The sequence below is a fragment of the Anas platyrhynchos genome, chromosome 3 (genome assembly GCF_047663525.1).
Source record: "Anas platyrhynchos isolate ZD024472 breed Pekin duck chromosome 3, IASCAAS_PekinDuck_T2T, whole genome shotgun sequence".
In the NCBI taxonomy this organism is placed as follows: domain Eukaryota; kingdom Metazoa; phylum Chordata; class Aves; order Anseriformes; family Anatidae; genus Anas; species Anas platyrhynchos.
In genome coordinates this window covers 36,332,550-36,346,311 of record NC_092589.1, presented here as the reverse complement: position 1 = coordinate 36,346,311, position 13,762 = coordinate 36,332,550, and the positions used below count along the sequence as shown (strand labels likewise).

General features: G+C 32.9%; 1 protein-coding gene across 1 annotated transcript in view; it reads right to left on the bottom strand.

Moving 5' to 3' along the window:
- Positions 1–13,762, bottom strand: part of LOC140002139 (dynein axonemal heavy chain 8-like) — a 135,855-nt gene that overhangs the window by 27,927 nt on the left and 94,166 nt on the right. The window contains exons 65-75 of the mRNA XM_072035706.1: positions 13,237–13,401; positions 12,466–12,692; positions 11,948–12,066; positions 9,035–9,138; positions 7,187–7,363; positions 5,617–5,784; positions 4,130–4,342; positions 2,522–2,659; positions 2,070–2,197; positions 1,126–1,297; positions 182–337 (exon numbers count right to left, since the gene is read on the bottom strand). Coding sequence (XP_071891807.1) covers positions 182–337; positions 1,126–1,297; positions 2,070–2,197; positions 2,522–2,659; positions 4,130–4,342; positions 5,617–5,784; positions 7,187–7,363; positions 9,035–9,138; positions 11,948–12,066; positions 12,466–12,692; positions 13,237–13,401 — 1,767 coding nt within the window. The remainder of the gene's footprint in view (positions 1–181; positions 338–1,125; positions 1,298–2,069; positions 2,198–2,521; positions 2,660–4,129; positions 4,343–5,616; positions 5,785–7,186; positions 7,364–9,034; positions 9,139–11,947; positions 12,067–12,465; positions 12,693–13,236; positions 13,402–13,762) is intronic.

Here is a 13,762-nt window from a genome sequence, read left to right as displayed (position 1 = left end):
TTTTGCAGCAAACAGTAACAGCATTCTGGGCTGCTTTAGTAAGAGCATCACCAGAAGGCTGAGGATGGTGATCCTTCTCCTCTGCTCATTACTGGAAAGAAACATCTGAGCAGTCCAGTGCTGGGCTATAACATTTAAAGGAATATAATGTAGCACATTATGTTTTTAAAACATTGTTCACCTGTAATTCATTATCCTGTTCTTTCTTTTTAATCCATGTTTTTCCTTGAGTTTGTGGGTCTACCAAAAGGGGGTATCTAGTTGCCTTAGTGACAATGATACCATTCTGAATTGAGAGATCATCTCCAGGCAGTCCTTGAAGATTCCACTCGCTAATCTGAATAATAATAATAATAATAAAAAAGTTTGGAATAGAATCTCACTGTAACTATTACCTTTCAATCAAGATTATTATAAGGAACAATGGAGACATCAAGCAAAAGGGGATGCATATCTGAAGCTCCTGAAAAATGACTAATATGGACAGAAAATATTTATAGTCTAAGAAAATTTGACAGCCAAATTAAGCACTGGGGTTAATTAAGAGAAAAACAGACTGAGAGTTTTGGACTTAATATCTGAAGAACAGTACTTGAATGCTCTGGAAAGACATTATCCTCTTTCTGACTTCCATGAAAATATTTCATACATTCTTTGCTAAATGTTTTTTTGATATATAAAAAAATTGATATAAAATCTTTGATATAAAACTCTTTGATATAAAATCTGTTTGTCTTTTTTCAGACTATACCCAGATAACATTGACAGAAACAAAAGCTATCAACAAACAACACTGTCCTAGTAGATATGTATCCTATAGATGTGGTTATGGATTCCCAAAATAAGATGCATGAAAGTACACGATGTTACTGGCAATTATGCAATTGTACATGTATAATATATAACTTGTTTATCATACATAACTTGTCTATCTATCTAAACATTCTAAACATTCTCAGTACTCAGATGTTTCGTGGAAATTGCCAAGAACTTTGGGAAACCACAGAACTACACTGGACAGCAATATTGTGGATAATGGTCCTGTTGTAAGCATAATGCTGTCTAACAGCAAAAAAATATGTTCACTGAAATTAAAATGAAACCCACTGATCACCAAGAACTTACTGTTGGGGGATCTACCAACATAGAAATCAGGTTCAAGTTTTCAGTAAAGGGGATTTTATGTGCTCTCATCTCTGCTTCCCATAAGTCTTTAAGCAAAAGCTTCCTGAAGTTTTGATTAAAAGGTCCACAGTAGGAAAGAAAACCTGTGCAAAGCAGTACATCTCCCACAAGTCTGGAAAAATAAAAATAATAAAAAAATAAATAAATAAAAGGTGATGTGCAATTTCATTTTCTATTGATTTAGATAAGCAGCTTTTAAAACATACTTAGAAAATTTCTGTTCGTAGGGCTATTTAAGGAAAGAACTGGTGCTCAACATTTTTGCATTTGGAGTGGTACACTGTGGGGGCTCCAAAGTTTCTAAGTTTCTCAGAGCAAGGCCTACTATATCCTACATGTGTTTCAATACACCAATTATAGGACAAGGGCTAATGTCCAGTTTCTACTACTCCTTGTTTCATTCAAATATGCCATAACAAATATCAAAAGGGATGCTTTTTTCCTAACCAGTATCAGGCTAGGAATTCTTCCTCATAGGAAGAATTCTTTCTCCTCTTCCTTCACATAGTCATCTTAGATCATTCCTATCTCCCACCTATCTGAGGGTTTCACTCTCCCAGTAACATTAGAACAAGAGTGTTAAGGGGACAGGAGAGACAGCTGTAACATAAGTACATAACTGCACTCGAATAATCCCTTTTGAATGAATTCAAAACGAATTAATTCCAATGAATTATGGAATGTGCGGTATTGTTCTGAAGTGAAATACAAGCATTCAATTACAAATAATTATGGGACAGAAATTCAAATTTCAGGACAGTTCACTTAATTGTGCAATTATATTAAGATTTCTAGGAGGAAAATGAAGTACAACTATTAAAGTTATTAAATTGCTTGCTGGATCTTCATTTTTTACATTTTATTTTCTCTGATGAATTTGATACCTGTTAATCTGAGATTTAAATTCTTTCCTTTGCTCAGTCCACCTAACTTTCTCTCCACTCAGTCCATCTATAAGTGCAGAGGCTGCTTGCATCTTTCTTCTGCATGTTTCTGCATCATTCAGTAAGTCCTAAAAATGAAAGAATGTCCTATTTCATTTAATAATAGAATGAAAAAATCTTAAGAGTTATTTTATATATTAGTTCAACACCTTATGATGGTTAATCGATTTAGAGGCCATTCTGGAGATCTGTAAGTGCATCTATTGTCTAATATGTGCCTATTCATAGGGAAAGAAAATATGAGAGAACAGATTTAAATCTCTTTATTTTTTATGCATGAGCCTCATCCATGACATTCAAGGTGGTAGGTACTAAGTGAATGTCTGCATCAATTCCTGATAGTGTAAGTTTTGCATATAAGCATTTTCATAATAGAAATACTTTTATCTCACCATTTTCTCCTTCATTGCTGCATCAAACTTCGCCTGCACTTTATCCAGTTCAGCTTGCTTTTCATCTAATGCTTCCTGAGCCTTTGCTAATTCTGCATTAGCGACTTTCAGGCGGCCTTCCTGTTTTGCCAAGTTAGCCTACAAAGAGAACAAATATTAAAACAATAATGGTACAAGATTCGAATATACTTTGAGGATTTATTTTCTGCCTGCTTAGTTGGAAATTAACAGCCAATAATGCACAGAAATATATTTATATTAGTATTTGAATAAATATTAATTATTTCATTTGAAAACTGTGCAATATACATGTATATATACTTCAGATACTACTTTTGAGTTAACTATCTAGTAGGAACCTTGAGTACTACTATCAACTATATATATATATATTTGTTTTAGTAAAAAATTACATTTAAGGAAGCTGGTTAAGGTATTAAGGTTTCTGATCTGTAAATATTGATTAGCCTAAAAAAAACAACCACTCATAATCTTCTTGCTTGACTATACAATTTAGTCTCTCTTTTTAATTTGTGCATTCTACAGTGATCAACAATTACAACAGATTTGTCCTTATCAGCTAACAATACAGTTTTCATCCACTGCAAAATCATGATCCTAAAACAGTGAATCCTCCATAAACACATATTTATACTAAATATAGGATATTCATTAGATTCTAATTTATTTATTTATTGAATCATAACCTGCATCACTGTTGCTTTTTAAATTACATTTATACCTGTGACCTAATAAGATTTGGAGTCACAACTTATATTTGTTCCCCTTTGGGATCTATTAGGCATTAAATACTTGTTTTATAATCCAAAAAACAACAAACACTGTATTTGAGCTCCTACATTATCTTTACCTCTGATAAAAAAATTATGTTCAAATGTTCATGTACATGTAAAAGAACACCCACACAAAAGTGAAAATTACTCCTAAAATACATTGGGACATAACTCCTTTATTCACGTGAGCCCCAAATCTCTCAACAATGCCAACATCTGGCCAAGAAATCAGCTCTCCACTTGCTCTAAGTTATTGCATGAAAGCAGAGAAAGTAAAATAGCTGGTAACCCTCTATTACTTTCTTTTCAGCGTGAAAGATCTGTTTGCAGGACTCTTTTGAGAATCAATGAAGATCTTCTCCTAGTACAATTTTATGAAAACAATTCTAACACAATAAAAACAAAGAAAATAGTTTTCACTGCACACAGTAAACCAGAGCATCTGTCTGACTAAGTGAATTTCAGAGATCACTCTGCCATTAAGAAAATTCTGTTTTCCTGTGTGATACAGATATTTGGGATCTTTTGGAAAGACAATGGAACAGTAAGAATACTACTTTTCATGGTATAGTTAATCTCTCCTAAATTTCATTTAAACTAAATTGTTCTGTGTTGTGTCTAGAATCAAGAGGAGGATACTGTTTGTTTGTTTGTTTTTTCCTACTCATATCATCCTTAGCCACTACATTCTGCAGGCAGTTATGTCTGAATCAATTTATTTACATATTTAAAAATAAATAAATATTATGATGATTAAAGTAAATGAAATTAAATTACATGGAAATAAAACACAAAGATAGAGGTGATGTGTTACCTTAAGAGGTAAGACTTCTCTATTAACACCATAAAATATCGCCATGGCTTGTGTCCAAGACAGGAGTCCCGCTACGTTACCACACACCTTTTTACCACTCTCCAGTGTATAGTCTTCCATGTTAAAGTAAGGTTGAAGTAATTCTACTGTTTCTTCATTGATTGAGTCCTTAGGAAACTGCTGTAGACTCTGCAGGAATGGGCCACTCATAAGCTGCAAAAAAAGAAGGCAGGATATTTGTAGTCTCTTTACTCATTTTATTACCAAAAGGTTGATTATAGGTGAGTATGTCAGATGGATGGATGGATGGATGGAATGTAGGATGGAAGGGAGTTCCCAAAATTCTTCTGAAAAAGGAGGTAATTCATGCAGTTATTATTACAAGGGTGTTCTATTCAGTTCTAACTCCTATCACATGCTTCAACAATTCTAAAGTTTTAAGAAATTATACTTCAGTGAATGTAGTTTCTATTTCATATTGCTGTTTTGCCATTTAAGAAGCATTTAAAAAGCAGCATTTCATAAAAATTTCAGCCAAGATACAGCCTCAAAAATACACTTGTAGTTTACCTAAAGAATGCCAATAAAACCAGCTTATGCATTTTTGAAATGTGATCTAAGTTCTGGAAAGGGAAACCATTGGTTTTAAAAATTTCTAACAAATCCTTAACATGTTAAAACCAAGTCATGAAATAACTGCTTATCCTATTTCATTATGTCCGTGGAAAATGAAAAGGATTGGTGATTTCTTAGTGTCTGGGCAAGCTTAAACAAAAAGTGAGAGCTCTATTCATATCCAAGGTATGTAATTTTTCTTCATTTCCATGACAACTTTGGCGCAGCAATAACTGCAAATTAATATACTAATAATAGAGGTAGGAGAAAAATTAAAGAATGGCAGGAAAAGGCATGGAAAGAAGAGCGTAAGAGAAGAGAGAGATAAAGGCTAGAAGACATGGCCATCTGCTCAAGGAATCTGGGCCAAAAATACTGAAATGCAGAAAGGGTGAAAAAAAAACAAAAACAAAAACAAACAACAACAACAACAACAAAAACACCTTATATCTCTTAGTCAAACAATCAAGAAGTCTGGAGGAACAGAAAAAAAAAAAAAGTTTAATTCTGAGCCTGCAAATTCACAAAGAAAAAGAGGGATGTTCCAGAATAGCCGTACCTTATGCATGGTAAATATACATAGAATGAGAGACAAACACATTTTATGAGAACATTAGAAGGAAGTACTACTGACTACAATAATTCTTTTTCAGGTATAAGGTCACATGGAACTGGACCAACACAATCCTCTAAGCAACTCTCTTACTAACTGCTAACAAATAAATTCTATTTGTATACTATATGCATCTTAAAACCACATTTGCATTTTTACAAACTTATTTCCTGCTTTGAGTAAATGACATCATAAATCCTCTGATATGTAAGATGCTACTTCTGATTTTTAAGAAACACGATTTGAAAACTCTACTTACTTTTAATGATTCTCCCCATGATGGCTTGCAGCAAGGCTTTTCTGGATCCATGGTAACTGGATCTACTGGCTTTTGGAACAGTAACAGACAACAGTCCATGATCCTCATAATTAGGTGAGGAGGTTTTGCAAGTTTTCTAACAGTAGCAATATCCGCTGGTTTGATCGTCTATTTCAAGAAAAATGTAACAATACATTGTATGCCTCAATACCGTTGCCATATTTTCCTATTAAATATCTTGATTTTAATATTATTTGTCATACTTTTCTCTGAGGTAAGTTATATTAAGAACATACAAAATATGAGTTACTGGGCTTACTTTACTGAATGTTATAGTTATATGAAACATAAATACTTTTAACAAATACATATTAGATGTGAATATTTTCTCAGTGTTAAAGATAGCACTCAAAATTAAATTTTAAATAAATAGAACAACAGCATTAACTTGGCAATCTACGTGACTGAAGAAGAGTATAATAAATTGCAGAGTACTTAAGTACAAGCACTTTCCTTGGTATAACAATATCTTGGATTTTTAAGGGTTGTCATCATTTATTCTGAGATAAATTTGACCTATTTTGTTGCTTTCTAAGCTATTATAGGCATGAGATATTGCTGTTTTAAATTCATTTCCTAGTAGCATCACTGACACTTTGCTTAGTTTAATATAATTTCAAACAAAAATAATAAATGATTAAAACTTCTAAACTAAGGAAGTAATTTGTGTCTGCAAAATACATGCATGCCACTGTCTAGAAAGAGTAGTTACAGATAAAATATAGAATCCACGGGATAGCGCAGGAGTACACGTATTTTATAAAAGTGCATTTTGTGAGTGGTTTGAAAGTTTTATTTATATTGTTATCTATCAGTGTAAGAGTAAACAACACTCACTTTTCCTTACTTTTTCCACTCATTATGGTTTTGTCACATAGCTTCTGGTAAGTGGAACAGAAGTCCTTAACCATGCAATACATTACTGATTTCTGATTTCAGAGCTCTTAAGTTTTTAAAGTTCAAAGTTTAAGTTCTTAAAGTTTATTCTCCTGTTCAAAGGAGAATAATGAAATTAAATTATAGAGTGCAGCAATGCCTCAAAATTCCTTAACTCTGATTTCTGATTCCCTGGATCCTCTTTGTTTTTTCTTTCTCTCCAGTTTTAATGATTTTTTAGTGAAGGCTGACACAGCCTTACACACCTCTTTCTTAAAAGGAATATACAACTAGTTAAGTACGAAAAAAAAAAAAAAATAGAACAAGAATTATTCTTTTTAATTCAGAATATCAAGATTCTAAATTCTAAATGCATCTGTAACTTTGGGAAAGATTTATGCCTGCCAAAGATCAATTAGTAAGGTAAAAACGGGACAATCACTACAAAATAATCTCTATGCTTTTAGAAAGAAATTGCACACTCCATAAACATTCGGAGACATCACCACCTACAGTGATAAACTGGTGTCAGCAGTCAAAAACAACTGACAACTGCACATTGGTGAAACTAGCCTTTCTTTCACTGGTGACTCAAATAGCACAAAGCCAATGAAAATGTAAGAAATTTATTCACATTCAATGCAGCTTCTGCTTCTTCTAATGCTGGTTTAGCTGCCTCCAGTTTACTTTCTGCTTTCACTTTTTCTAAATCGATTTCATCAACAATTTTTTGTGCTCTATCTTTCACACCTTGGACTTCATTTTTTACTTTAGATGCAGCTTCAGCACTTGCTGTGACTTCTGCTAGTACCTGGAGTTGTTAATAAACACATGAAAAATATGCATCAAAATGGTGGAAAGAGTGATTAAGATATCAGCTACAAGAGATATATAAGGATGTTTTAAATATATATATATATATAAGGCTAACCCCAGAAATCTGATAAATCCTAATCCTATAAAGCATGGAATCAAAATGATTATCATTTACAGAATCCTCACAAAGAAAAATTGGAATAGTCTCTCAGCAGGAGTTAGACGGTAAAATAGAATTTTTTTTTTAAATGGATAAAAGACCTTTCAGTGGCTTTTAAAGCTTGTTTTTTTGTTTGTTTGTTTTTATTCTATGATGGATTTTCATCTGATTTGAATCTATACTTTTCCAATACAATAACTATTTGCTTTTTTTTTTCCACAATAATTCTGTAAATAAAGATAAAAATAAAATAGCTAATTGAACTAATGGAGGATGGCAAACTGTCTTCATGAACATTCAGCCTTCCTTTTACTTCTCTAGTCTAAGACAACTCATTTTTAACTAGTCTATTGAAAGAAAAAGCCCAGTGAATCCACAGAATTGTTATCCATTTGTGTCTTTATTCTTCAGTACATATATTTTTAGTTCTATTGTACATGTGACATACAGTTGGTGTCAGAATATATATATTTTTTTTCAGGATTTACCAGACATAAATAATGTTCTCAAATAGCTGTGAAAAGAAATAATACATAAAAAAACAAAATCCCTCTTTTTTTTTTTTTTTGGTCAAATCTAATTCTGATTTCTACAGGCTCAATACTAAGTGGAAAGAAAAAAAAATATATGGAATATAAATAATATCACACTTAGTTTAAATAAATAACCGTTCTTTTATTTTGTCCATATATCTTCTACTTATGATGACTAATAGGCAGTATCCTATTTAAAAAGTTGACATCCCAGAGGCTATGTAAACAATTATTGTCAGACAGCTATTCCAAAATGCATATCAAATAAAAATATCTATCATACTATTCAATTGTGACCAGTGTGAATTCATCCCTTTTCTGTCATTTTCTCTCTTATGAAGAATGCAGGTAGTCCCTTAGCAATCACTGGCAAAAGATTTGCTCTCTAGTGCATATTATATACGCACCATCAGAATATTATGGTATCTTTCAGAAAACAGAATGCCTAAAGTAATATTTGATATATACCAGACCACCAGTCTCATGAATATATGGACACCTTGGTAATGTAAAAACAAAATATGAAACTGAACTAAAGCTGGATGAATTTTGAAAAGCAATTTTGAAATACTGAAGTGCCATTACCATTCATTAACTTATCGGCAAATAAGTGCACTTATAACACCAAATTTAATAAACTTTAGTCAAACACGCAGAGAAATAAACAACACGTGAAGCAAAAAATTAAGCCCGATGCTTATAGGAGTGGAAATAAATGAGAGGAAAACAAGGAAGACACACAGTCTTTGAATATGTTTACGAACTCCCACCCAGCCAGTATAATCCCAGCCTCTGTTGTTTCAGAAGTATATGCTGTACTGACTGCTGGCACAGGGGCAAAACCTCTATTTAGACCACAGTGCACATTTATTGACTTATACAAATTATGAGAGACTTCTGCCATACCACTTTACCCCACTATATATCCTAATGCTATCCACTGCCTTTTGCTATTTAGCACTTTAATCCTTACTTCATCTGCCTTTACAGATGCCACAGCCAGTTCCTTCTCCTTAATAGCAAGTTCCTGAGAGAGCTTAGCAACAGATTCACTGGCCTCCATCAGTTTAGACAGACCTATTAATTAAAAGATAAAAATCAGAAAAATGAAAACTTTTTCCTAATTACATAATATAGTCTAGTTCTGGATACCAAATAACTTGTATCTTTTGCTCTTCTTCAAATTTTCATGATAAAGTGCATAAAAGTCATACTAACTTGATTGTGTTTTAAATTCATTTTTCATAGATATAAATAATTTCATGGGGTACCAAATGATAATAAACAAGCTTGAGTCTTCAAAAAGAAATCCGAAATTTTTAGTTTTGGTTTGTTATAGCTGTAAATGGTACCTAAAAGTGGTGTGCTGAGGATATGTTGTTTCAAAAAGACACACAATGATCAGAAAATCAGACTTATACTGCACTTGTAACATTGAATTAGAAAATGACATCAATATTTGGATCCATGATTGCCTTCTGACTGGGAGTTCTTTCCAGAAAGTGAGAAGTTACATGGCCCATCTTCAGAGATAATTTTATAGTTAGACTGGATGCTAGTTTCATCAATACGGAATTCAGCATGAAATGTGAGATTCAACCTGTTGAATCTCACGCAGCTTTTGTGAAGGCACAGATGACCGAATCCCCAAAGCAGAGTCACCAAAAGTAGGCCCAAAAGTCACTGCAAGATTACCAGCTTCTGCATATTGGAGCTTTTCTTATCTCTGGTGACAGAAAGCACAGAAAAAAAACAACACATAAAAACACCTATGTCCACATAGTTCAGGGCCAGTCCAATAATACTCCCTTATATGCTGAAGCAACAATCCATAGAGGCCTTTTAGCCTTATGCAGCTGCTCAAAAAGAGAGGTGTTTGCTCCTCTAGTCTTATTACATATTCAGTCTGTCCCACACATCTTTATTTTCTCTCCTCCGTTGCTCATAGATATGAGCACTGATTTTTGGCTGAGTTCCACATTGCATGCTGAATCCTCTCTAGCTTCTTCTCTCCTCTTCACAACTGAATCTTAAAAATCTTACAGCTTGCCTGGAAGCAATTTCCTCAGCATCCTTTCTCCTTAAAGACTAGAGTCCGAGCACTCTTGCAATTACACCTTTGATGCATCTCATGTGTGGTGTTTTTTCTGTTCTCTCTCTCCACTTCTCTGTTACCACATTTTACACAGAAAAGCACTCTCTCCTAGGACATTTCCTGTTCTCTGTCACAGCTGCCTCACAATCAAGCTACTGCCATTCCACAGGCTCTTTATTATTCCTTAACAAAAGAGCCACTATTTTGCCACTTTCAACAATAAAGTCAAAAGGTATATTCACTAAAGACATTCACTGTGAAACAACAACAAAGTTGTTTAAAACATTCCTTTCCCCAGACATAATTTTTTCCTCATGTGTGTTACAAGATTGTTCATCCAAAGCGACAAAGCAGAAGAAAAGAGTTATTTATATCTTTCAAAATGTATTGCTTGGGCTGATGAGCACTCATTCAGTGTACTCAAACCAGGTTTTTTCTAGAAAGCGGTACTGATCATGGAATTTCTCACATTTTTTACTGTTTTACAAGCATCTTGAATTGGCTCTGACATTATTACGTACAGCAACAACATCTCAATAAGGAGATGCAAGGAGCAATGTTATCTCAACTGATATGTTTGATAACATAACATTTAAATCCCCTATCAGGATAATCTCCTAACAGCTTGAAACAACTTTCAAGGTTAATCTTTCTAACCCTCTAAATCTATTTGACATTAAGTTATGAAAGACTAAGGATTAAAGTATGGACATGTGAAATAGCTAAATAATTAATAACAAACTTTTTGAGATCATTCTGTAAAATGTAGTAAACTGGAGCACGTTTGGAGTCAGGGATGACCAAGTGTTTTTGTGATTTTGTAATGGTTGCCCATAAACTGACAGATGTGATTTTTCTGAGCATCAATGCTGCAGGAGAAGACAAACACAGTCACCTGTACAAGATCATTTTGTTTTGAATATTAGATAAGGAATTAGAGGTAATTAGAGGAATTAGAGGAATTAGAGGTAAAAACATGAGAGGCTAGTAAAATCTACACGTGAAATTTTCTTGACATCACTGAAGGTGCTTAGATTAGTTCTTTTAAATTATTTTTTAAAGCAGAACTGAAGAAGGAATAACAACAACAAAAAAAAACAACAACAAACAAACTCAAATCTTCAGGGATCTTAGACTTTATCCTCATCAGCAGGACTGATGGTAATGTCTGATTTGTAGAGCTAGCAACAGATCTATACAGGGAAATCTGCATTATGTCTACATTATGTGAAAATGCTGTAGATCACTTACTCCTCTATAGACCACTCTGACTCAGCAAATAGTCCATAAATAAAATATCTACACATTCTTATCCTTTTCTTCATGTGAAGTGTATCAGTTGCATCATTAATCGTTATCTAAAAAGTATATATTTTTGCCTTTCTATGAAAAATCTTATCATGTAGATGTTTCTCTATGCTGTTAAATTGAAATACCATATCTTTTTTTTTTCCCCATAAAAATCAGGTTTCCTGAGCTGTTCTAATGTGTTTTTTTTAATTTATAAAAATATGTCTAGATGCAAACTGCAGAAAACTGCAACTATACTCTGAACCCATTAAGTACTATTCTAAATGTAAAAATTACATCATTTCAAACAGATATTCAAAATTATAAGAAATATGAACCATACTTTTCTGTATTTAAGATCCCCATTTATAAAATGACCACATGTAAAAATAGCTCATTGCTCAACAGAAATCCGTAATGAGGCATTCAAATTGTATAGCAAGGATATCCATAGACAAAACCATACTTCCATAGACATATCTTTATCCATATTTTGCTTACCAATTTGCATACGTTCAGCTTGTTCATTAATACTTGCTAACTTTTCACTATAAACGTCTTTGTATCCATTGATGAAAGAGAGATAAGATTTAGGTGTTACGTAGGCTCTTCTTCGATACCTAAAACATGGTATATTGGAAACATCAACTTCGTACATATTTTCAATTATACAGCAATTTGGTTACTTCTAATATGTTGCCAATCTGGCAATAGATGGTAATATAAAACAAGCACTTAAATCAGTCAGAATCAACGTTCTTCATAATGCAAAGCCTCACGTTCAGTTATATTACTTTTATCCACGTAAGCAAATTTAAAGATGAGGAATAGTAGGAAGGAAGATAACAAATCTGCGATTTGATAGTAATTATTTTTATGGCCTTTGCATATATTGATATAGCACATTCATTTTCATATTAGCCTTAAGAGAGACTTACTGGTTCATACAACACATTGAATTCAAAAACACTATCAGTAGTAATATTAGGGGGATTATTATATTTATATAAATATATTACCTTTGGAAATAATTCTCACAGCTTTCTGAAACTATATCATGAAAAAGACCCATGGTTTCTACTATTTGTGTTTTAACTGATACAGAGCAGACCATATTAAATTCTGAAAGAAAATAACTGGCTACAGCTACAAGAGCTTCCTTAGGCCATCGACTGAACCAATCCATGGTGCATCCAGATATGAGCCCAGGAAATTTCAATGAACGTGCACGGAACTTCTCACCAACCTAAAGAGAGTAACACTGTTAATTTAGGATGCAATATCTAAATTAGGTTGATCAAAATACTTAATGCGTATAAACAAGTCATCTATTTTTTTTCTTGCTAATTTTCTATTTAGAACACCCTGCATAGGCTTTTCTGTTAAATATTTTGTTACATTTGCTACATTCAATATTTTACCAGTTTTGAAGAAGCTAATGAGAAATATGAATCTTCCTTAATATTTCAAAATGAAATTCTTCTTTCAAGTTGCAAGCAAGAATTTCACAAATCTGCATACATTGCTTTTAATTAGGCAAGAATACAGCAGGAGGAAAAAAAATGAAAATCAAGCTAACATGAAGAGAGTGATTCATCTTTAAAGTATTTTGCTTTTAAGTTCTAACAATTATACTATTACTTTTATTATACCAGCAATTATACCCCATATTTTGGTAGTCTTTCAATGTGCCTTTACATCTCCTCAAAAATACAAACATGAAATAATTATTTCACAATTTACAGGATAGCTTGCTAATGGAAGAAAGGAAGACAGATCTAAAAACTTACCGGAGAAAAGCAGAGGACAATGTGCAAGTTCTTCTTTGCCCGAGTTAAAAAATACTCATAAAGATTATCAAATGTAGGAGGACACCGAGGCATCTCTTTTTTCATCACTGGTATTAGTCCTTGAGTGATTTCATCCAGTTCATCCCGAGCAAATAAATTAGAAATCTTTATATAAAATTAAAATTGATAAGAAAATAAATTGCATGGATATAGAGTTTGTAAATACTCTTCTGTTTACACCTGTATATCTCCCTGCATGTATGAACATATATGCCTATATAAACTCCGCAGTTTAGACATATTAAAAACAAATTTGTTCCTGATTTAAACTTCATTTAACTCCATTAAAATCTAAAAATTCTAACTCAGAAAGAATACAGATCTTGACTGGCCAGTGAAGCTTCATTTAACAAAAGCTACTGAAATACCCAAGGTAATGCTTTTCTGGTCTTTTCCTGCCTTGTATTAAAATACAGATACAGGCAATCCTCACCAAGAGCGCTCTTTCTCTTAAACGTTGACACAT